Source organism: Equus asinus, chromosome 10, assembly GCF_041296235.1.
Source record: "Equus asinus isolate D_3611 breed Donkey chromosome 10, EquAss-T2T_v2, whole genome shotgun sequence".
Taxonomy (NCBI): Eukaryota; Metazoa; Chordata; class Mammalia; order Perissodactyla; family Equidae; genus Equus; species Equus asinus.
Window position 1 is genome coordinate 54,957,323 of NC_091799.1, and position 22,712 is coordinate 54,980,034.

Sequence of the window (22,712 nt, forward strand, 5' to 3'; positions counted from 1 at the left end):
AGTCAACGTTTGCTGGATAAATGGCTGTATGGTGGACAGGTAGAAAGACTGATTGACAAGGAGAGGTGCTTTCAGAGCAGGCGAGGAGAGGCAGAGTGACACTGCAGAGGCCACACACCAGTCAGGGCTTCAAATGGGGTGGACCCGAGGCTCCTCCCTCCCCCTAAACTGAGCTGGTGCAGTGGGGAGGCAGGATGGTGGCAGAGAGGCCCCCTATACACCCTAGAAGGAGAGGGAGAGGGCTGACCCCCACTCCCTGGTGGTGCAAGGCAGGCCTTTCTCGACATCTCCTGTGTCCCTGAACCCTCTCCCAGGCCCTCAGGCCCCCTCCACACCCCTGACACCCCCCAGGACCCTCTCTGTCTCTCCTAGGGTGCCCCCAGCCTTAGCCGCCCCTCTCCCAACCACCTCACAGTGCCAAGCTGGGGGATCCTCCCAGATCAGTGGGCCTGGGACCCACCATGGCTATACCCCACACAACTCCATTCTAATCTTCCTGATACATTTTGTTGGACACTTCCTTGGCACACAACTGGCCTTGGAGGTGTGCAAACTGTGGACCATGATCTCCTAGGCTCAGAATTTGCAGGGATCGGGGTGGGCTCTTCTGCAGGCAGCAGAAACGGACTCAAAGCAATTTTGGCAAATATAGTAATTCAGGGACTCATGAAACTAAAAATTTGAGATTTTCTGGTGTCAGGTACAGCTGGATCCAGGGCCCCATGCAATGTTCTCAGGTCTCCCCTTCTGTCCGCCCAGCTCAACAACCCTGATGAGAAGATGCTAACTTTCCCACGCTTCCAGCAAAATTCTCAGGGAAGAACTCTCATTGGGTCATACGCCCATCTCAAACCAGTCACTGTGACCTGGGAGATGAGGGGCTCTGATTTGCTGGCCATCTACCCCTGCAGCTAGAGGTGGTCTCTGTATGACCTGAGCCTGGGCTGGGCATTTTTCCTCAAGGCAGGAAGCAGGCCAGGTAGGCAGGTGCATGAATGTCCACCTCAGCTTGTAGAGAAGGTCCAGGCCAGCCTCCCTTGTCCTGATGGAGAAATGGAGGACCAGAGAGGGCAAGCATATGTCACATAGCATGTCAGAGGCAGAGCTGGGACCAAACCAGGCCAGGGTCCGCTTTTCTCTAGCTGTGTGACCTTGCACACGTCATGTCACCTCTCAGAGCCTCTCTTTTCCCAGGGGTGACACCTGCCCTACAGGGCTGTCTGAGGATGATAGGTGACCCTTGCCCCCAGTGCAGTGCTGAGCACATACTGGGTGCATGCTCGGGATTATCATGGTGGCAATTATTGGTCCAAGGGGCCACAGCTGTGTCCATGCCGATGCGGGGCAGGTAAGAATCCAGGGGCAGCAAAGCCTTGTCTCAGGACATTCATGGCTGGCCTGGAGGCTCTGGTCAGGAGCAGGAGAAATATGCTGGCCACACGTGCTCAGTCTTCATTCCCTGCCAGGGACCACAAGGCTGCGTCCAAGGGCTCAGCTTTAGTCAGGCTGGGGGGCGAGGGTCAGGGTGAGGTCTGAGAGACCCCCAGGGCTGCAGGGTCGCCCTGACGAGGCGGTACCTGAGGCAGGAGGCTGGGCGGGGCCTGGGGAAGAGGTGAAACCTGAGGGTTAGAGGGTCTGGATGTGATTTCTGGCACTTCCAGTCGAGAGTGGTGACCTGCCTTGCCTCTTTGAGGCTGCTCCTCTTCTGTAAAATGGGGCTGTGTTCAGGGCTCTGGGACTGGAGAGGCAGGTGAGATCAGAGGCCAGGGGAGGCCACCACTTGACCCAGTGAAGGTCATCACCCACGGTGATGGGTCAGGGGACAGGGGGCAGGGGTGCTTTGAGGAAAAGTGCGAGTGGAAGGCCCTGAGCGGGGCGTGGCGGGGGAGTGGGGTGCAAGGTCTGTAGGGACAAAAGCATGATCAGGAGGCATAGAGCATTTTGTTTTGTTCTGAGGGGGCACAGCAGTAGAGGAACAGCAGATGACCCAGGGCATGGGGAGGGCAGCATTCTTGAAGCGTGAGAGGGGGAGCAACCACCGTGAGGGGGAGGGGATGGGGGAGTAGGTGGGGTATGGGCCCAGGGCTGGTGGGCAACACTGTGTGCAGCATTGAGGTGGCCCGCTGACACCCTTGGCAGCCCCTCCTGCTCCAGGCCCTCCCAGATGCCCACCAGGTGGTCTCACAGCCTGCGGGATTCCTCACCACTCCTAGGCCTGGAACTAACCCTGGCCCAGAGCAGGTGCTGTATAAGCTCTCTCAGACTGCACACGTGAACTCTGCTGCCTCTCGGCCCTGCAGGCTGCTGCTCTGGGGCTGTGGGGCCCCTGTCCCCACCCATGCCTCCCTGACCCTCTGAGAGGGCATCCACAGCACACAGCACCATCACAACACATGGGCAGGGGGCTCAGAGTGCGACACAAGCCAGGGGCTCACTAAGTCCCTTGGGCACCCCAGATCTGCGGGGTCTGCCCTGCACAGGCACAGAGTGACAATATGCCAGGCCTTTCTTGGTGCCACACTCTCCTCATACAGTCAATCACACCTCCCAGGACTGACACCCTCCTGCAGTCCTCCCCTGTCTGGTCCTGGGCCAAGCCACATGACTGGCCTTGAGCAATGGGACATGGGCAAATAGGAAGCCAGCAGAGGCTGGTGAGCACATGGGCACTGGGTGCCCAGCCACCAGGAGAAGCCTGGGCTGGCCTGCTGGAGAGGCCACGTGGAACACTGGACCCCACACCCAATAGCACTGGTCAAGAGCCAGATGTGTGAGCAAGGCCACCCCTGCCTATCCGGCCCCTTTGAGCTCTGATTAGTGCCACATGAGTGGCCCCCAGGTGAGACCAGCAGAACTGCCCAGCTCAAATCACAGAATCGTGAGCAGGCAATGATGGTGCTATATGCCACTAAGTTTGGGGACAGTTGGTCACGCAGCAGTCACTGACTGCTACAACACACACCACTGTACAGAGCAGCCCTTCTCTGCCGCCGGATGAGCCACTCTGACAGAAGGGAAAAGCAGAGACCAGAGTGGGGAGGGGCCTGTTCAGGGTCACACAGCAGAGTCATTGCTGGAGCAAGGATTCCAGAGCTGGGTGGGTAACCACCATGCTGGGCTCTGCCTGAGATAATGTGTGTGGGTAAAGCAAGCAGGTGGCACATGGCAGAGCAGGGGAAATGTGGGCTCCCCTCTCTGTCCTGGTGGTGTCCTTGGGATGGGACAAGACTTGTGGCCTGATAAGGGGCAGGATGTTGGCAGACAGAGCACAAGGGAGATGGGCTGACGACAGCCCTGAGCAGCAGAGGGCACAAGGTCCCCCTGACTGCAACCTCCCACTGATGAAACCATCCTACAAGCTCAGCGAGAAAGCCCGAGTGGTTAGACAAGACGGTCCTTCTTGGGCACCGAGGGTGGGTTAGTTCAGAGGCCGCAGCACAGGGTGGCTTGCAGCCCCATTGGCACTGACCTGGGTTGGAGGGGCCGAAGCACCTCCGAGTCTCTTCTGGGTTCAGGTGGAAGAGGGCGGGGGCGGTTCCTCAGGGCTGGAACAAAACACGTGCAGCATCCATGAGGCCCAGGTGAGAGGCCATGAGGCCTGCTCAACTAGACTGGAGAGTGGGTTCAGGCACCCTCTGGTCCCCTAGGACTCCTGGCTTCAGCCTTCAGGGCATCCTCTGGAAGAATGGGACCAGCCACCCGCTAGAGAGGTCATGCCTGGGACTCACGAAGGACTGGGTGCTTCAAATCCACAGGGCTTGCAAAGAGAGGTGTTAGCAGCACCTCAAGCTGCTACTAGCATCTTTCAGAAGCACAGTGCATTTTTGCAACAGCCGGCACAAACAGGGCATTTGAAAGCACTTGGGAAACCATGAATTGAAAGTAAAAAGCTATAGCTTTTTGAGGCCCTACTATGTGCAGGGTGCTGTGCAAGCTGCTTTACACAGTGAACTCTGGTTCTGATGCTCTCACAAACTCATGGCAGAGTGGCCAGAACCAGACGGTCACTGAATGCAAACGAACCCAGGTGAACCTCGTCACACCACTCTCAGAGGGAAGAGTGGTACACATCCATTCCTACACATTCTCAAGGCCCTTTTGTTTTTGACAGTTCTCATGTCTTAGTTCTCAGAAACAGTGCCACAGATTTTTTTTCCTTCTAAATGCCTCATAGGAGACAGGCACACCAGAACTCAACTGCAGGAGCCAGACACATCTCAAGGTAGAGTTATGGCTTACAGCATGTGCATGAGTGTTCAAACGTGTTTATTAAGTTATAATGATAACCTCTTTCCCCACTGTGCAAGGACTGTGAGTGCTTTTCATTTTCAGACCATCTGGTCCTTGGCTCAAAGCCTCCTTCAGCTCTGGGCACCCTTCCCTGCTGCTGGTGAGGCCCACCTCCCGACCCCGTCTCCCCCTTGCTCAACGGCTCCAGCAACACCCACCTCCTAGATGTTCCTGCAACACACCCAGCTCACCAGACCCAGGGCCCTGCCCTCGCCACTGCCCCAACTGGAACACCGTCCCCTGGTCATCTCCATGCACATGTGGTTCAGGCCTCTGCTCGCACCTTTGCCGCCTCTCATGGAGACCCCCACATCCCTTTTCCTCCTTTACACATGTCTGAAATGCTACTGTCTGTTCTATGTTTATCTGCTTGTTGTGTGTCTCCCCGTGAGACCATGAGCACATCTGTCTCGGTCACTGCTGTGTTCTCAGCGCCCAGCCTAGGGCTAGGCACAGAGCAGAGCTTGGGACCTGCGTGCTAAGTGACTGAACTCCCGCACAACCCTCCCACTACAGACGCCAAAGGACAAGAGAAGTCACCAGACACCAGGAGACAAGGAAAGGAGCAAGAAGTGGCAGTTCCTGGCTGAGCGGTGAAGGTCCTTACAGTGAGGAGGCTGAGAGCAGCAGGGGCAGGCGGTCCTGGGAGCTACCTGTGGCCCTGGGTGGCAGCGTTCATGTGGTCCCGGATACTGATGGCCTGTTTCAGGAGACCCTCCACGCTGCGGAAGTAGACGCTACTGTCCACAAGGTTCTTCACGGCGCTGAAATGGGAGGATGGAGCCGGTTGGTGCTGCCCTGCTTCACCCTCCCCTCCTGGCGCCTGCCGGTGTATCCCCCCACCAGAGCTCAGTGGGGGCCCTGTATGGGCTGGACGCTCAGCAGGCTCCTCGGGGAGTTCTGCAGGACTCCCTGAGGGCTCACCATGGGCTTCAAGTTTAGACTTCCCTGCTACGCCCAGATGACAAGTGACAGAGCACTGGGTAGCAAGACGCAACCTTTACCTCACCACCACTAGCCCATCTATCATCCCTGAAGGAGCTGTAAGCAGGCAAAGATGGGCTCAAGCACATCCTGCTTTCCTCTTAGATAACCTATGCCTGCCCCTGAAGGAAGCTGGTTAACTCGACTGTGAAAAGCTCTGGAGTTAAGTTACGTGGAACCAGGATAACTCATCACCCTCAGGGGGAACTACTGCCGAGCTGCGAGAGCCCCGTGCTGGTGCCACACTGCCGACTGTCTAATGCAAACATCCCTTCCAGCGGCACTCGGGGCCTGACTAATGCCAGAAAGTCACCGGGCAACAGCATCTGCAGCAAAAATAGAAGTGTTGTTTTAAAGTCCTATCAAAGACAGAAGAAAAATCACTCCCATTTGTTATCAGTCAGGGACTCGTGCTTGATGGCCCACCTCGACAACAAGCTCTCCAATATAAGCTCACTGTTGAATAGTTTACCCCAACAACCTACCACTATAACATCTTTCAGTTTTACACCAACCATTAACACTGCGTAAGGCACTTCAAACAACTAAAAGATAAGGGCTCTTTCATGTCCACAAAGGAAAACATGGTTTTCTAGCATTAGAGAAATTCACATCTCCCTAAAGAGAGTGCCCAGAGGACACTGGCCCCCTGCTGAGCCCAGCGCAGTCCAGTGGAACTTTCTGGAATATGATGTTCTTTACTGAGAGGGCTGCTCAGTACTTGAAATGTGGCTAGCAAGACTGAGGAGCTAACTCTTTCATCTTATTTCATTTTAATGCGTTAAAATTTTAAATGTGAACACCCACCTATGGCCTGGGGCTCCTGCACTGGACAGTGCAGCTAGAGAAAATGGGAGAAAGTACAGACTTTGACATGTCCTTCCTTGAACCTGGGCCTTGCTGATGAGCTCACAGCTGTCCAGGAGCGGTCCAGCAGCCAAAAGAGAGACACTCATTTCTTTTCTTGAGCTAAGGAAGGTGTCTGTGACCACCATCCTCAGGAAGACGGCATCTGTCTGGGTCACCCCCAGGCCCAGTGGAGGGGCCAAGGCTGCTGATGGCAGAACACCCAGCTCAGTGCCACCAGCAGGAGGACTTCCTGTCTAGGAACCTTTGCCCACACAACCAAACAGCAAGAGGCAAGCAAACCCCATGGCTCCCCAGCTGCATCCAGCTTCCACCAAAATGACCCACAGCCCAAGCCAGAGGCAGTTGGCACTTCTACAGAGTCACCCAACTCCCGAGGCAAACAGCCCAGCCACGGCGTTAAATACAGGCACGGGGAATGGACGGCAGGGCAGGAGGCCAGGCCGGCACGGCTACAGTAACAGAAAGAAACACCAGCGACTGCTTCTCACTGGCAGGCACACCTTTCCCTTGGGAAAATTAAAAACAATCTGGAGATTCTGAGAAAGTTAAACAAAAATAAATGGTATACCCATGTTCACTAAAACATGGAAGCAACCCATGGGTCCATAGACAGATGAACAGATAAACACAACTCGGTCCATCTATACGACAGATTATTATTCAGCCTTAAAAGGGAAGAAAATTCTGACACATGGTATAGCATGGATGAACCATAAGGACATTATGCTCAGGGAAATAAGCCAGTTACAAAAGGGACAAATACTGCATGATTCCACTTATACAAGGTCCCTAGAGGAGTCAGATTCACAGAGAGAGAAAGTAGGATGGAGGCTGGGGCTGAGGGAGGTGGATGGGGAGTTAGTGTTTAATGGGGACAGTTTCAGTTTGGGATGATGAACAAGTCTTGGAAATGGATGGTGGGGATGGCTGCACAACATTATGAGTGCATTTAATAACACTGAATTGTACACTTAAAAGTGGTTAAGGGGCCGGCCCCATGGCTGAGTGGTTAAGTTTGTGTGCTCCCAGGTTCACCAGTTCGGATGGTGGGCGCGGACATGGCACAGTGGTCAGGCCATGTTGAGGCGGCATCCCACATGCCACCACTAGAAGGATCTACAACTAGAATCTACAGCTATGTACTGGGGAGATTTGGGGAGAAAAAGCAAAAAAAAAAAAAGTGGTTAAGATGATAAATTTTACGTTTATGTATTTTACCACAATAAAAAAATTGGAAATAAGTATAAATTAAAAAATAAACAGCCGTATTCATTCTTTGGCCCGGCCCCCAGCTGCCATCCACCCTAGCAGCCAGTCTGTGGTCCGGGCTATGAGGGGGAAATGCCAGCCCCTAGTGGGGCCAGCTCCCTGCCTGGGTGGCACCTCCCAAAATACTTATCAGCCATTCTTGTGACAGACAGGGAGGGGCTCAGTGCAAGGAAGAAGCCTGCCAGAGGCACACGGGTGCAGGGCAAATGGTAAGAAGCAGGCTGGGGCTGGAACCCACCACACAGCCAGGTGAGTTGAGATCCACATGCCTCCACTCAGATGGGTTTGGAAGGGCAGGGCTCACTGGACAGCTGGCTGGGGGCCCTGAGCATCCAGGAGGCTAGGGCATGGTGGGGAGTCTGCGGTGCTCACCTGCAGGCATACTCCACTGTATAGATGGCGCCCTGGCTCTGCTCCTCCCATCGCTGCATGTCGGCCTGTGGGGAGGGGGAGTGCTTTTAGCAGGAAGGGCTGCCACTCAGAAGGCTATCCTCCCAGCTCTGTGGGATGGAGCACCCAATCACTGATCACCACGGCCACAGAGATAGGTCCCCTCCAGCTCCTGACTTTTCCTCCTACAACTCCCCTCCCACACCAGTTGGGCTTGCTGTGAACACTTGGCCATCACCCTTCAGGGCCTTTGCACTGGCTGTTCCCTCCACCTGGCATGCCCTTCCCTCTGGTCTTTGCATGGCTGCCTCCTTTGTACACAGGTCACAACTAACACAGATCCTACTGTCCTCTCCTTCAAAATCTGCCCCAGATATGTCTACCCATGACCCCAACTTGGCTCAATGACCATGTGCCTCCTTGCTGGTGTCCCAGCCTTGACTCTTATCCCCGTAGCCCTTGCTCCACACTGCAGGCCCCAGCTCATGAGGCGCGGACCCTGGGGGAGGTGGGAGGCAGGGGCAGGCAGGGCTCACCTTGTGCTGGGCCAGCTCAGGCAGTGAACGGCGCACGTGCTCCTGCAGGCGGTACAGGGCCACGGACGGCTCATTGGCCAAGACATAGATGCTCTCGGTAAACTTGTCCGTGACTGGATCCAGGATTGAGAGTCAGCCAGTAGGTGGGGTGTTGGGGAGGGGGACACAGGAACAGGGAGGACAAAGGGACAAAGCATCAGACTCCTGATTCTTCAACCTATGAATCCAGCCAGAGCACACAGGAGTGTCCAGTGTCTCCCCCAGCAGCTGGGTCACCTGTGTCCCCAGTGATGGGTTGAAGGAGATGGTCACAGCAGAGCTGGACAAGTCCGTCTGGGAGTCACAGAAGGATCTCAATCTCAATGATGTTAATGCACCGAGTGAACTCATAATCTCTCCCCGCCCGAACCCACTTGTAGTGGACACTGCTGCCACCCACTCAGATGCCCCCAAATTCCATTTACCCCAGTGACCACATCTGAGATTCTTCTTCAGAGGATGCCCACTGGTTACTGGACCTGAAAATGCCTGAAAGTTTACATCCCTGGATGGCCTCTGCCATGACTGACTAGGGAAGCGTATGAAAACCCGTGACCCGAGCTGTGTATCAGAGGCATGACTCATGCCCCTGAGCTCCCCTCTGGGATCAGGCTGAGTCCTCCCGCCATGGAATTTTACCTGAGGTTGCTCATTGCTCAGCCTCCTCCCTGGCCCTGTCCTGTTTCCTACTCTCCCCTGTGGGGTTCTCCTGGTAAGTTAATTACACACAAATCCTCATCCCAGGGTATGCGTCAACAAACGGCATTCCCAGCCAGCTGGTCATCCACACCCTCCCATCCAAGAGCAGATCCTGCTGGTTCTGCCACAAAACAAAGCCTAAATCTCACTCATTCTTACCATTACCCTGTCCTCACTGGTCCACCTCCCACCTGGATGCCAGATTCAGTTCCTCCCTGGTCTCCCTGTGTCCTCTCCTGCCAACAGTCTGATCTCCAGACTTCAGATGGAGTGAGCTCCTAATGAACATATCAGATATGTCCCTTCCTTGCTTGAAACTCTCCCATGGCTCCCATCAGCCAGAGAATAAAATCCACCTACTTACCATAGCCCACAATGCCCTGCATGTTTTGCCTGCTGTTGACCTCCCTGCCCTCCTCACCCTCCACCCCAGGCACAACGGCCTCCTGGCTATTCCTCGGACACTCTCAGCACTATACAAAAGCACTTTCTGAGATGATGGAAAAGTTCTATAATCTATACCGGCCAATTTGGTAGCCGCTAACCACGTGTGGCTACTGAGCACTTGAAACGTGACTCAGAAATCAAATTTTACCTAATTTTAATTAAATACCCACAAATACTGTGACTAGTAGCTATAGAGTGTGTTGCAACACAGCTCTAAACACTTCGCCACCTCAGGGCCTTTGCATCTGTTTTTCCCACCACTCATACACCCTCCCCCCACTGGGTTCTTTTCATCCTTCAGCTCAAATGTCACCTGGGCAAGGCCTTCCCTGATCTGATCACCAGGCTTAATCAGATATCCCTTCCACCTCATTCTTGACCTCAACACCCTGTTCATTTCTCTTATACTTAAATTCTCATTCTTTATTAGGTTACATGTTTACAGAAAAAAAGAAATTAAAGCTTGGATTCATGAGGGCAGGGGCATCTCTGAGCCTCAGTTTCCTCATCTGTAAAAATGGGATAACGGTACCCATCTCGAGGTTTGCTGCAGAGATGGACCGGGTGCTATTGCCCAGTGCAGTGTGGCTGGCAAGAGAGAGCACCCTGGTGTGTCTGGGAGTCGAGAGAGGCAGGGAATCTCTCCAGCTCACTGCTGTAACGAGTGGGGCAGAGCCCACCCTGCCACCTCCAAACTGTGCCCCCTTACCCTCTTAGGCTTCCTCGGTGTGAAATTGCGCATAGTAATACCTTACACCTCACGGTGTTGTTACGAAGGAGATGGAATTCGGTGTACTTGAGCCTTCTAAATAATTAACTAAAAAAATAACAAACACCTGTATAACTTAAAAACAGTTCGTGGCATTTTGTAATTTGTAACTCTGTGACTTACAAATATTTGATAAGCCAACGTAAACATACACAAACGCGTAAATACATAAGAAACAATACACAGGCCATGGCCACGCCCCAGGCGTTCCTCCAATGCTTTACAAATATCGGATTATTGAATTCTCACAACAATCCTATGGGAGGTGGGAGGAAGACTATTGCGCTCCCCTTTCTAGGAGGACAAAACCGAGGCACCGAGACTTTCTAAAGGTTTCAAAACTAGTCAGCGGCCAAACCGGGATTCCACAGCAGTTCAATCACTGCCCCGCACGCTCCCTCCGCGCCTTCGCCCCTTCCCGCCCTCTGTCCGGCCGCCCCTCCCCGAGTTCCTGGTCCCTCCGTCCCTCTCGGGGCCCGCACCACCTTTCTTCCCCTTGAGCTGCATCTCTGGTTCCTCCATAGCGACAGCGCCCCGATCCCGAGGACTGCCACCGGAAGTCTGGGGATGGAGACCGCTGCCTAAACCTTCCCCTGCAAAACCGGACGCCGCCCTGACTCAGTTCCGGTAACCAAGTGGCCTACCCTCCCTGCTCCTCCGTCTACCCAGACAGAAGAGGGACCGTGAGTGGGAGACTGGGGAAGGAGCCACACTCGGAGGCGGGTGAGGAGGGGGCGGAGACCTCCTGAAGCTCCAGGAGGGACACCTAGGCGGGGGAGGGGTAAGGGTGTTCTCGCTTCCCGAATCCCCTTTTCTGGAAGCAGGCGAAATGGGGGAACACGCCACACAGCGCTCACTTCGGGCTGTATAAACGCCCTCCTTGTACCCTCCCCGCTGCCACCAAATCCCTGCACATCCTCATGAGCGCCCAAAACTGCACAGGGAACATTGTTATGGGAGGCGCCGGCAATGGCGTCACCCCTTTAAATCCCAGATGCCCTGCCTGCTTCCCTCCCGCCCTCCGCCTGAAGAAAGCCCCGCCCATTCGCCCGAAGGTGGAGCTGATTGGCTCCCTCTGGAAAGACGTGTGGGCGGAGCTGAGGGTGAGGGAAAACAGTGGCCTTGAAATCCTCTGAGGTCCAGCCCACCCCTCTCCGACCGAGAGGGGCTCCCATCTGAGCCAGGGGGACAAGAACGCGCAGGCGCAACTGCGTTGCTCCGGCACAGGCGGAAACCACGCCCCTCCCCCAAAACTTAAAGGGCCAGAAGCAGCTCCCGCTCCTCGGCCCTTCCGCACTTTTGGGGGACGGGGGTGCGCAGGCGCAGTGGGGGAGCTCTGGGGTAGGGGTAGCGGTCGTGTATCAAGTTGCTCTCTGTCCTGGCAGAAGAAGCTAGGGCGCTGAGGGTCCAGGCGCCAGCTCGCTCTCCCCTACAGCAGTTGGAGGAGAAAAGTTCGTGAATTGGGCCCCCAAGTTTTGGGGGACCCGGGCTTGCTGCGCGGAGCGACAGAGGAGGCCCGTGGGAGGTGAGTGGACCTCCTGGATCTGTTTGGGAGGGGCAGATGAGATGGGACCAGTCACATCTTTGTTGAGCCCTCACTCATTCTGCGAACAGCCCCCGCAAAATAACCACAGAGAACATTTATCAAGCTGTGCTCGTGCCCGTATATGAGGCCCCCTGCTCACCTGTTTACTGACATGACTTCTTTTAGACCTAATTTCCCCACTTTATTTATGAGGAAACTGAGGCTCAGAGTAGTTAAGTCACGTGCCCAAGTTCTCACAGCCTGTAAGTGGAGGGATTCGAACCTAGATAGCTGACCCCAGAGCCAGGGCTTTTAAGTAGTGTATGTTATATGTGCCCTGGTGGTGGAGAGGAGTGGACCTGAAAAGCAGTTGGACTCTGGTCTCATTTCCCTGGCTGACCCCTTTTACCCACCCTCACTGTGCAAGGCCAGGTATGCGGTCGGTGCTTACTTAATAAAAGCTGTTGATAATTATTGCCGTCTCTCCCCTTTTGGCGCTTCCCCCAGCTTCTCCCATGGAGCCCACCCAGCCTGCAGAGGACCTCAACCTGACCCAGCAGACCCCCACCCCAGAATTTGGAGACCCTGAAGACCCTGGGGATGAGGCCCCCGATGGCTCCGACACTGTAGTCCTCAGTCTCTTCCCCTGTACTCCGGAGTCTGGGAATCCTGAGCCCGATGCTGGCGCCTCCTCACCTCAGGGTAGGATACTGTCCTGGGCTCCAGCCTCTGGGATGTGCAGATGGTGGAGTGTCAGACCTAAGACGGGATTTCTGTGTATGGCCCGCTACCCAGTGCGTGTCTTCCCTCTCCACCCAATGAGGGATCGCTTATTTGTTTTTTTCATTGTGGTAAAATCCACATAACATAAAAGTTACCATTTTAACCAGAATTACATTCAATTTAGTGGCAGTAAGTACATTCACAATGTTGTGTAACCCCCACCTCTATCTGTAGTCCCAGAATATTTTTATCACACCCAAAAAAGAAATCCCATATCAACTAAGCAGTCACTCCCGTCCCTCTCTCCCGTAAGTCCCTGGCAACCATGAATTTGTTTTCTCTTTTCTATGGATTTCCCTGTTCTGGACATTTCATGTAAATGGAATCACACACTATGTGACCTTTTGTGTCCGGCCTCTTTCACGTACTATATTGTTTTTGAGGTGCGTCCATATTGTAGCATGTGTCAGAGCTTCATTCCTTTTCATGGCTGAGTACTATTCCATTGTGTGGATGGACCACATTTTGTTTATTCATTCATCCATTGATGGACACTTGGGTTATTCCCCTTTTGGCGATAGTGACTAGTGCTGCTGTGAACACTTGTGTAAAGTTTTCTTCTAAACACCTGATTTCAACTCTTTGGGGTAGACTCCTGGGAATGGAATTTCTGGGTCAGTTGGTAATTCTGTGTTTAACTTATTGAGGATCTGAGGATTTGTTTTGACTGGAGCCCTTGACCATGTCTAACTCAGTCCTCCCAGGGCCTTTGTCCCTGCTGTTGCCCCTGTGTGGAATGCTCTTCCCACACCTCTTCCCAGGGCTGGTTTCTTCACCTAGCTGAGTTCAGTTAGTGTCGCCTCCTTGGAGAAGCCCTCCCTGACCACCTTGTCTAAAATGGACTCGCTGCCTGCCCTCCTTTCTTGCTACCTCCTTCCACCTGCTTTCCATTTCTCTTGAACATTGTTTCAGCTTGAGCTTTCATTCTGTTTCTCTGTTTCTCTCTGACTCCCTCACTCATCCACAGGCCCCTGGAGAGCAGCGGTTTGGTCTCTTGCCCAGAACATTGCCCAAGCGGAGGAGAAATGCACACCCTGGGCATCCGGGAGAGTGGAAGAAGTGGATGGTGGATGGTGGGGTCAGGCACTGTCTTTGGCAGCTCCAAGCCCCCAGGTTCTGGCCTGAAGCCCCAGTGACATATACTGAGGGGAAACTGAGGCCCTTCCTCTCTCTCAGCAGGCAGCTCCCTCAAGCACTCCACGACCCTCACCAACCGGCAGCGGGGGAACGAGGTCTCAGCCCTCCCGGCCACCCTGGACTGTGAGTGGGCCCCCAGTCCCCAAGGGGAGGAGGGGTGGTGGAGGCAGGGGCTGGGAGGAGCAACTTCAGACAGGGATAAACTGAGGCACAGAGCGGAGAAGGGAGGGGTGAGGACTCTGCCTCTCTCTGGCCCCCAGCCCTGTCCATCCACCAGCTTGCAGCCCAGGGGGAGCTGAGCCAGCTGAAGGAGCATCTGAGGAAAGGTGTGTGTGCATGTTCGTCGCCGTTGTGTCCATGCCTGCCTGACCATGCATGCTGTGTGCATGTCGGTGCTGACATGGCCTGAGCCTCCACGTGGGCACCTGTCTAGACATGTGTTGGACATGTCCATATTTTGCATCTACATGTGTGCTTCCCCTACCTCTGACCCCAACCGCCTGCGCCGTCCCACTCCCGCAGCACTGGGGAGAGTGGGCAGGGTGCAGCCCAGTGGTACCACCCCCTCCTGCCAGGCGACAACCTCATCAACAAGCCGGACGAGCGCGGCTTCACTCCCCTCATCTGGGCCTCGGCCTTCGGAGAAATTGAGACCGTCCGCTTCTTGCTCGAGTGGGTGCGTCCCGGCCCAGCTGGTGACTTCCCAGGGACTCAAGGGCGGGCCAGGTCTCGGCTGAGTCTGCTGGTGCCATGTCTGTAAGACGAGGCTGCCATGGGGACACCAGGATTCAGGGGATGCCCTCACTTCTCCCACCACTGCTCCCTCTGCCCTCCCTTCTGTCATTGCCCCCTCTGCTTGCCCCAGGGTGCTGACCCCCACATCCTAGCCAAGGAGCGGGAGAGTGCCCTGTCACTGGCCAGCACAGGTGGCTACACGGACATCGTGGGGCTGCTACTCGAGCGTGACGTGGACATCAACATCTACGACTGGGTGAGGTGCCCCCCCCACCCTGTCCTGGGCACCTCAGGGGTACCAGGGTTGCTGAGAACACAAGACAGACCCATTCCCAAGCCTCACAAAACTCCCAGTTTGGGGCGGGGGGCCAACACATAAACAGTCAGCTGAGATGTAGTGAATAACACTGTGATGGCAGGCGCACAGACAGCTGCAAAAGCCCAGAGACGGCCTGTACCGCCAAGGGAGGTCAGGGAGGGCTTCTTGGAAGGGGGAGTATCTAAGTTGAGACCCAAAGGAAGAGCTAGACAGGCCAGGTGATGAGCAGGAGGAGGAACCACATTAAATTGGAGGGTGCAGGGTGTTGTGAGAATCTGGAAAAGACAGAGTGTTGGTTGCCCCCGCCCCTGCCCCTAACAGAATGGAGGGACGCCACTGCTGTACGCCGTGCGTGGGAACCATGTTAAGTGTGTCGAGGCCTTGCTGGGTGAGTGGGAGTAGAGGCTGGCTCTGCAGAATCCTGAGGGCCAGGGAGGGGTCCGAGCTCTACTTGAACAGCTCTTGGATGGACAGTCACTGCCTACTTTTCCCAGAGGATGGATCTGGGGACAGGAGGTGGTCGGATAGCATAGGGGTCTGCCTGCCTGGTTCGAGCACCTACACCCTCTGTGCCTCAGGGACCCTGGAGTGGGGGGATGCTATTGGCCACATTCTTTGGAGAGCTCAGGCTCTGTCCAAGGCCATGCAGACAACCAGCAGACTTGTGGCTGCATCTTGTGGGGCAGTTACTGGTCCTCCTGAGCCCCGCTGTAGCACCTGCTTTGTTTTGCAGCCCGAGGAGCTGATCTCACCACCGAGGCTGACTCTGGCTACACCCCGATGGACCTCGCTGTGGCCCTGGGATACCGGAAAGGTTGGCCTGAGACATGCAGGGCAGTGACAGGGTGCTGGAGGCAGGGTGATCACAGAGGGGTACACGGGACATCCCCCTCGGCTGTCAGACGCTGGCAGTGAGAATGTTTGTGTTAGCAAATGTCGAGTGCCACTGTGCACCTGGCCTGGGCATGTCCTAGTCTCAGCTCTCAGGGCAACCTGGGCACTGCGGGTGGGAGGCTCAAAGGAGCCCTGGCCCAGCCCAAGGAGGGGTGGGGGGCAGGGAGGGCTTCCTGGGGACCCAAGGGGAGGGAGGAGATGGTTCAGGCTGGAAGAACAGTGCACTCAGAGGCCTGGCAGGGTGAGGACGCCAGGAGGGAGGAGGCTGGGCCACTGTGCCTGAGGCCATGGGGGCAGCCCTCTCCGTGGCAGGAGGTGTGTGGGAGCCAGGGCCGCAGGCAGACCCCAGGCTGATTCTCCACTTCCCCCTTCAGCTTCCCCATCCATAAAAGGGGGCATCTTCACTAGAACCGACCCTCAGGGTCGTGGGGGAAATGGAGGGCTTAGGAAATTTCCCCTCCTCCTTTCGAGGAGTTTATTGGGGCAGAAGTCATTTCTCACAGCCCCTCTTGTCTTTTCATAAAAGTCACAATTCGGCAATTGTTTGCTAAGAAATATTTTTATGACTCTGAAAAGCCTCCAAAATGCATTTTTACAAACTTAGGGGAAGTTGAGGTTTCTGGGATGGGGGCCTCTGTCTTCCCAGCTGTGCTCTGGGAGTGGCGTGCGTTTCCCAGTGCGAGTGGATCCTCCGTCCAGATTCCAGGGCTGGGAGGCCCCAGTTCGCCCCCAAGGGGAGGCTGCAGGTTGGCCTGTGCCTCCGCAGCCCTCAGTCAGTCCATGGCCCACCTTCTGCCTGTCCTGTTTCCAGTGCAACAAGCGATCGAGAACCACATCCTTAAACTCTTCCAGAGCAACCTGGTACCCACCGATCCCGAGTGAAGGCCACCTACCGGGGACTCAGACATTCAGGGAACGAAACGGTTGACCCAGAGCTGGGGGAACCCAGAACTGGCTTCAAAGGCAGCTCCTGGACAGACGGTGGGAGGGGGCCCTTCCCAAGAGGAGCCAATAAACCTTCTGTGCAGAACTTGAAGGACTTGGCTGTGCTTCCCCAAGGGCTTCCAGGAAGAGGCAGTGGCCCAGTGGGTTCATACCTTCTCCCCCAGCACCCGCAGGTGGTAGATGACCACACGGCCAAAAAAGTCAGTGGCATCCTCAAACGTCACCTTCAACCGGTCTACGTCAGCAGCTGGCACAGGGAAGGTGTGAGCGCGGGCAGTCAAAGGAAACAGGTGGCTTGTCATATCCTACCTACCCTCAGCCCTCACCCAGTCCCAATTCAGACAATACTGATGAGCTGGGTGACCCAGCATGGTGTGGGCCCCTCTGAGGCTCTCACACAGAACAGGTGATTATCAGCCCATTTTACAGATGAAGCATTGGAGGCCCAGAGGCCACTTGCTCAAGGTCATATGCCAGGGCCTACAGCTTTCAGAGGCACAGACCACCCCACCCCAGAGGCTGGGGCAGGATATCTGAAGTGAGTTGTTGTCCTCCGGGTAGAAGTCCACAATCTTGCCAAGAGCCTCACTCCCCTGGGAGCCTGCAGTGAAGAAAGAGGCAGACTGTGAGGCCAGGGTACCCCCTCCAAACCCCCACCTTCCAGGGCCTTCCAGTACCTTCCAGGCAGCCCCGGCGACTGGAGAAGCCCCCCTGGAACTGGATCTGCAGCTGGGAGACACAGACGCGATGGGGAAACTCCAGTATCACCCACTGGGAGGGGCCCTAGAAGCAGACAGGAAACTGAGGCCCAAGGTTACTCCAGGCTCAGGGCCCTGCTATACCTGTCTCATTCACACAGTTGATGCAGGGGAGGAGGAAATGCAGTTAGCACATGTTCCCTCTCTGGCCAACCTGACTGTACCCAGCTGGGGCACCCCAAAGTTCTCAAGGTACCCTGGACCCCAGAATCTGATTCACACGAGGGATGGAGGGTCCAAGGAGAGATGCCTCACCTGGTCCGAGTTCCAGCACGTCTCCTCATCCTGGTCGAACAGGTGCTTCTTTCCAAACTGCCTCGTGTTGCGATTCAGCACCGAACTCACCCTGGTGGTACCAGAATCAGGACGAGGAGAGGGCCTGAGCCCAACACCAAGGGCCCCACGGCCCCCCGCCGGGCTGCACCCCTGGCTCCCCCTTCCCTGGCTCTGTCCACCGGAGACTCAACCCCAGGCCAAGAGCCCCGCCCGCCACTGCCCAGGCCCCCCAGGCTCTCACCTACTCACTGTGTCTGGACAAACCAAAGAGTGGGTCATCTGGGCTCCACAGGGCATCAAAGGTCTGAGTTGGGCTGTCCCGGGTTCAAATCCCGGCGCCGACGCAGCCGCAGCGGCGCGACCTTGTCCACGTCTCTGAGCCTACTCGTCCTCACCTAGAACACGGGGCAAGAACCGTCACTGCCCCGCCGCTCCAGTCCTAAATGTCGCCTTGATCACCCACTTGCCAGAAAAATTGGGGGATTCGGGGTACCTGCCAATGACCAGGGGTCAGGCCTTTCACAGCAGGGCCAAGAAGGGAAACAGGTTTCCTGTGGGCTTACGGGGACGATCGCTCCCTCTCCGAACCTCAGTTTCTCTGCGAACAGCTCCGGAAACTACGAGCTGGACCCGGAACCGCGTGGACACTGCGCAGGCGCACTGAGACTCGGGTCCGCCCCGCCTCCGCTCCCGGGGCGGGGTTTGACTTGAGCCCCGCCCCGTGTTCGCCTCTTAAAGGGCCCGCGCCCCTCGATTGAGTTGCCCGGTGGAACTGGAGGAAGACTGGCGCCAAAAGCCACTACATGCGGGGCGCTGTCCTGTGGTGCCCGCAGGTATAGAGCACTGGTTTTGGAGAGACTTCCTATAGCGATGTCTTCCTACCTGGGGAAATCTACCGAATCCATACCCTAACTGCTAATGCTGGCTGGGAACCCCTGCACCTCACTGCCTCCCAGAGGCCAAAGGAAGACTTGGGGAAGAGGCCACGATGTTGGGAGTACAGGGAGTCATCGTAAGCCCTGTGTGTCCTGTCTCAGCCTCCAAAATTGTCTTCCCAGTAAATGCTGCCTGGAACATGGAGGAAGGCATGTGACATGGCTTTTTTAGGATGAATATGAGTTTACCAAGTCAGATTACACCAGGCCTCAGATACCAGGCTAAAGATTTCATTCACTAAACAACTCCTGTTATCCCCTACTGCCCAGCCTTGTTTTAGGTAATGCTGGGGGTGGTGAGAGACCTCAGATTCAGCCCTATACCTGAGGGACCCCCAATCTGGGCAAGACAGAGCTAGACACAGACACTCCCAGCCCCATGGGGCCAGGGCTGATCCAGAGGGAGAGATAGGGCTGGGAGAGGAGGGCCTCTCCCTGGAGGGCGGGCTTCCTGGGAGAGGGAATATTGTGCCTGCACCTTAATGGTGGGCAGGATTCACCAGGGTGACAAAAGTCGGGGGAGGGGGGGTGGTGGTCCAGGCAGGGAGAACAGCATAAGCAAAGGCCTGGTTGGGTGAAAGACCATGAATTTAAATAAAATATGTGGAGCCAGATCCTGCTGGGCCTGCAGAGTCATGAAAGGTGCTTGAGAAAGGCAGGAGAGCATCCGAGCTGTGTGAATGGAGGCTTCTGAGACAGAGTGGCACTGGCAGGATGCTGTGGTTCCTGGCTTCAGCTGAATGGTCTGAGGTCCAGCCTTTTTCTTCAAGGGCTGGGGGAATGGTCCTCCTGGCATCCTACTAGCTTCTGCCCAAGCCCACTCTGGGACGGGGGTGGGGAGCTGTCTGGGAAACTGGGTTACCAGCAGAAAGGCTGCCCCATGAGCCCCTGCCTGCCAGGACTTCCTGCGTTGAGTCATGATCTGCTGCCATCCACACCCGGCCTGCTGGGCTCAGGGCTGTGGCTGGGGGTGGCAGGAAACACCTCTCGAGCCCCAGAGGAAGTTAGGAAGAGCATGGACTCTGGAGGACTCAGATCCAGGCCACTCACTGGCTGTGTGACATTGGACAAGCATCTTGACTTCTCTGAGCCTCAGTTTCCTCATCCGTGAAAAGGAGGGAATTCTATGTATAGGACTGTTGGAGAATTCAGTGGGCTCTTCGGGTTGACACATAGCAACAGTGGCTGACCTTTGTTGAGAGCCCACCTTGTGTTTGACTGGAAGCCACGTTTTGTCTCCATCCACTGGCTCATTAAACCTGCTGTGCTGGTCCGTGTCACCGCCATTTTACAGCTGAGGATGTGGCCACTGGGCCAAGGTCCCTCAGGGAGGATATGGATGGCTCCAGGGCTCCCCACGCCACTCCTGGTCTTGGCATGGAGCCCTCTTGCCCACTGGGATCAGGCCAGCTCCAGTACCCTCTTCCCGCCTCCTCACCCCACTGGCGCCTGGGCATGAAAGAGCCTCCTGTTTCTCCAGGGAATTAGCTGCTCTAAGCTCCCAGCAGGGCAGCCAAAAGTGGTCCATTCATTTGCCTGAGTGAGGAGAGACTAGGCACTCCCTCTCCCCTCACCCCAGGGGATGGGGCAGAGGGAGCTTCAGAAGAGCCAGGAGCTGCAACTCTCTTTTGCTGAGGGAAACTGAGGCACAGAAAAGCAAAATCATTTGGCTAAGGTCACCCAGGGGGACTGGGATTCAAACCCCGGTCTGACTCTGGAGTTCCCTCCACCAGGACGAGTTCTGCATTTCTCAGGAAAGGAAATGGAGGCTCAGAAAGGCTCAGGGATTTAAAGTCACACAGCAAGCGTGGGTCAGCGAGGACTCTCCCTGGGGAGGCAGCCCCACCCATGGCAGAAAACAGGTCCCACGTCCCAGGAGCTTGTCACCCCGGAGCAGGGCAGGCAAAGGCCCTTGGCTAGCTTCGAGCCTTGGTTTCTGCTGAAGAGTGGATGCAACGGAGAGTCTGCAGTGGGGGGTGTGACAGGGCCCCCAGCCAGCGGCCCTCTTTGGGGCAGCCCCAGGTCTGATTTCTCCTCTGGGGTTGCCTGGGTCCACAGGGTCTGGCTCAGAGCAGACAGACGCTCCCTTGGTGCCAGCTGGACTTGTCGGTCCCAGCAGGGTGGGAGCCTGTGTGAGGGGAGGCGAAAACGGGAGTGGGAGTGGGTGGCCAGGTGTGAAGGGACTGAGGTGAACTCTTGTGGGAAGACTGAGGGCCAGCACTGGGTGTGTTGGTTGGTGAGCACGAGTGGCTGTGAGTGTGGCCCTGCGAGGACTGTACGTCTCTGTGTCGTCAACATGGTGCCAAGCGATCGTGGTCGGGTGCTGGCTGTCTGTAGGTGTGCCCATGGCTGTAAATGTGGTTGGGTGTGAACAATGTGGAGCAAATGTGGGCTGTTTGTGGCTGCCAGGAAGGCTAAGCTGCGCTGAATGTGAATTGTGGTGGGTGGGTGTGTTTGAGTGTGAAGGGACTTCAGGTGCGCCCAGGCTCACCGCTGTGAGTTTGGTTGTGCAGAGGCATGACTTGTGTGTGAAGGGTGAGGTTGTGTGCGGCCTGTGTGACTTATATGTGGCCTTGCTGGGCATCATTGTATATGAGCCACCTGTGCTGTCACTGTGTCTGAGATGTGACTGTGTGTCAGTCGTTGTTGGTGAAATTGTGTGTAACCAATGTGAATGTGAATGCATCTGCCATGTCTGTGTGTCACCTTGGGTATGCTGAGAGGCACTTTGGGGGATGTTGTCCACCCCTGAGATCCAGCTCTCCTGGAGGGTCCAGCCTCCCCACTCCTGCCCTGGCCCACAGCCTCCTCCCCTGCTCCCTCCCCTGATTTGCAGCAGCCCCTGGCCGAGGCCCCAGTGCTGGGGGGACAGAGGAGGCACTCAGGGCTGGGGGTGGGGGGGGGTGCTTGCCCAATCCCAAGGCAGGCCTATAAATAGCTCTTTGAGCCCAGCAGATTCCCAGGCAAGGTTGCCTCATTCAAGCCCCCGGCAACCGCCGTCCCCGGGCCCCAGGCCAGCCCCTCTAAGCTCAGCCCTGGCACCAGCCAGGGGGGCTAGGGGGTAGGGCGGAGGGGGGAGTAGAGGGATGGGGACGGTTGGGGTGGAGGTCAGCTTGGCTCTGAGGCCACAGACCTGGGCTCCTACTCAGCCCCTACCCATACTGTGCAACCTCAGGTAGGTGGTCTCATCTCCCCAAGCCTCAGTTTCCCCAGTTGGAAAGTGGGCAGCAGCACATAGCAGCCCCCATCTCTTGTGTTTACTTCCCATTTCATTCTCCCAGCAACCTTGTAAGGTAGGGACTCTTAATTATCCCTGTTTTAGGTGGGGAAACTGAGGCACAGAAAGATGGAATGGCTGGCCCAGAGTCACTCTGTTAAGGTGGCAGAGAGGGGTTTTGAATCCTGGACTTGTGGAGGTCAAGCTGCTTGGCTCCCACGCACATCACACAACCACACTCAGACGCCGCTGTCACTCACCACTGCTGCAACCACCACGCCCCTCACACCAGCCTGTCACCTGCAGACACTCAGATCTGCATGATCCCTGACCTCCGCTCTTCCTCTGTGACCAGGCGTTGGACAGGAAGCAGAGCTCCCTGGTGTGTCACTTTGGCCCTAGGGGTTCGCACTCGCCTGCCCCCAGACCAGCAACTGAGTCTACACGCATGAGACACTGACACGTACAGAAGCCTGTGGCAACCTTGCTCCTCTGAGGTCTCCCCTCGCTCCTACACTCTCTTTGTAATTCTGAAGAAACTATCTTGTCCCTTGCTTGTCTGTGCCCCCACCATACTGAGTCCGCTCCTCAGAGATGCACAAACACATGTACACACACACACACAGATGCAGGACACTGGGTGGAGCATACTACCCTCTGCCCAGGGCAGCCCATTCTCAGCTGAGAGACTAAGGAAGGACGGTGGCGCGAGGGCCTCATCTCTTTAAGTTTTCGTCCCCTCTCACTGCCATTTCTCATTGTGGTAAAATACACAGAATATGAAATTTACCATTTTAAAACTGTATCATTCAGTGTATTCATATTATTGTACAACCATCACCTCTATCTAGTTCTAGAACATTTTCATCATCCCGTCCTCTTTAGGAGTCATTTC

At 55.8% G+C, this 22,712-nt stretch overlaps 4 protein-coding genes across 15 annotated transcripts in view; 1 reads left to right on the plus strand and 3 right to left on the minus strand.

Annotated features, from left to right (window-relative positions):
* MEF2B (myocyte enhancer factor 2B) overlaps positions 1-3,524 on the minus strand; it is a 23,389-nt gene extending 19,865 nt beyond the window's left edge. Inside the window, exon 1 of the mRNA XM_044773135.2 lies at positions 3,470-3,524. The gene's annotated coding sequence lies outside the window, so the exon portion shown is untranslated. The remainder of the gene's footprint in view (positions 1-3,469) is intronic.
* The window catches only part of BORCS8 (BLOC-1 related complex subunit 8), an 11,793-nt gene extending 875 nt beyond the window's left edge, over positions 1-10,918 (minus strand). The window contains exons 1-6 of one of the 4 annotated variants that reach the window (XR_006529751.2): positions 10,779-10,918; positions 8,340-8,452; positions 7,786-7,850; positions 4,898-5,054; positions 3,470-3,545; positions 637-1,601 (exon numbers count right to left, since the gene is read on the minus strand). Coding sequence is in view for 2 of the 4 variants with exons in the window: in XM_044773151.2 (XP_044629086.1) it covers positions 3,512-3,545; positions 4,944-5,054; positions 7,786-7,850; positions 8,340-8,452; positions 10,779-10,815 (360 nt within the window). In the remaining 2 variants the exon portion in view is untranslated. Of the gene's footprint in view, positions 1-636; positions 1,602-3,469; positions 3,546-4,897; positions 5,055-7,785; positions 7,851-8,339; positions 8,453-10,778 lie in introns of those variants that run through there. The other 3 variants (XM_014832239.3, XR_006529758.2, XM_044773151.2) reach the window with 3 other exon arrangements.
* RFXANK (regulatory factor X associated ankyrin containing protein) lies at positions 10,878-16,716 on the plus strand. Of its 8 annotated transcripts, none has more exons than XM_014832231.3 (10): positions 10,878-11,016; positions 11,679-11,818; positions 12,326-12,520; positions 13,778-13,861; positions 13,999-14,064; positions 14,314-14,414; positions 14,604-14,729; positions 15,114-15,180; positions 15,526-15,606; positions 16,498-16,716. In XM_014832231.3, the coding sequence occupies exons 3-10, from the start codon at positions 12,334-12,336 to the stop codon at positions 16,566-16,568; spliced, it is 783 nt and encodes a 260-aa protein (XP_014687717.1). In that variant the 5' UTR covers positions 10,878-11,016; positions 11,679-11,818; positions 12,326-12,333; the 3' UTR covers positions 16,569-16,716. The 8 variants fall into 8 exon arrangements, with proteins under 8 accessions (XP_014687717.1, XP_070375603.1, XP_070375604.1 ...); XM_070519502.1 differs by having other exon boundaries at positions 13,781-13,861; XM_070519503.1 differs by having other exon boundaries at positions 10,909-10,976; positions 13,781-13,861.
* On the minus strand, positions 16,222-18,340 carry NR2C2AP (nuclear receptor 2C2 associated protein). Of its 2 annotated transcripts, XM_070519505.1 has the most exons (6): positions 18,159-18,340; positions 17,907-18,060; positions 17,645-17,735; positions 17,309-17,414; positions 17,165-17,232; positions 16,222-16,894 (listed from the first exon to the last, which is right to left on the minus strand). In XM_070519505.1, exons 2-6 carry the CDS (start codon positions 17,960-17,962, stop codon positions 16,778-16,780), a joined length of 438 nt encoding a protein of 145 aa, XP_070375606.1. In that variant the 5' UTR covers positions 17,963-18,060; positions 18,159-18,340; the 3' UTR covers positions 16,222-16,777. The 2 variants fall into 2 exon arrangements, with proteins under 2 accessions (XP_070375606.1, XP_044629082.1); XM_044773147.2 differs by lacking the exon at positions 16,222-16,894 and having other exon boundaries at positions 16,899-17,232; positions 18,159-18,305.
* Positions 18,341-22,712: the final 4,372 nt, after the last annotated feature.

What these genes read in the sequence shown, in the direction of transcription:
- NR2C2AP (XM_044773147.2), bottom strand. Translation starts at nt 17,962, where the DNA reads ATGCCCTGTGGAGCCCAGATGACCCACTCTTTGGTTTGTCCAGACACA. An exon ending in CGTGCTGGAACTCGGACCAG is followed by an intron (nt 17,415 to 17,644) that starts GTGAGGCATCTC and finishes GTCTGCTTCTAG; the next exon opens with GGCCCCTCCCAGTGGGTGAT. An exon ending in TCGCCGGGGCTGCCTGGAAG is followed by an intron (nt 17,233 to 17,308) that starts GTACTGGAAGGC and finishes TCTTCACTGCAG; the next exon opens with GCTCCCAGGGGAGTGAGGCT.
- RFXANK (XM_014832231.3), top strand. Translation starts at nt 12,334, where the DNA reads ATGGAGCCCACCCAGCCTGCAGAGGACCTCAACCTGACCCAGCAGACC. An exon ending in CCTCCCGGCCACCCTGGACT is followed by an intron (nt 13,862 to 13,998) that starts GTGAGTGGGCCC and finishes TCTGGCCCCCAG; the next exon opens with CCCTGTCCATCCACCAGCTT. An exon ending in GTGTGTCGAGGCCTTGCTGG is followed by an intron (nt 15,181 to 15,525) that starts GTGAGTGGGAGT and finishes TTTGTTTTGCAG; the next exon opens with CCCGAGGAGCTGATCTCACC.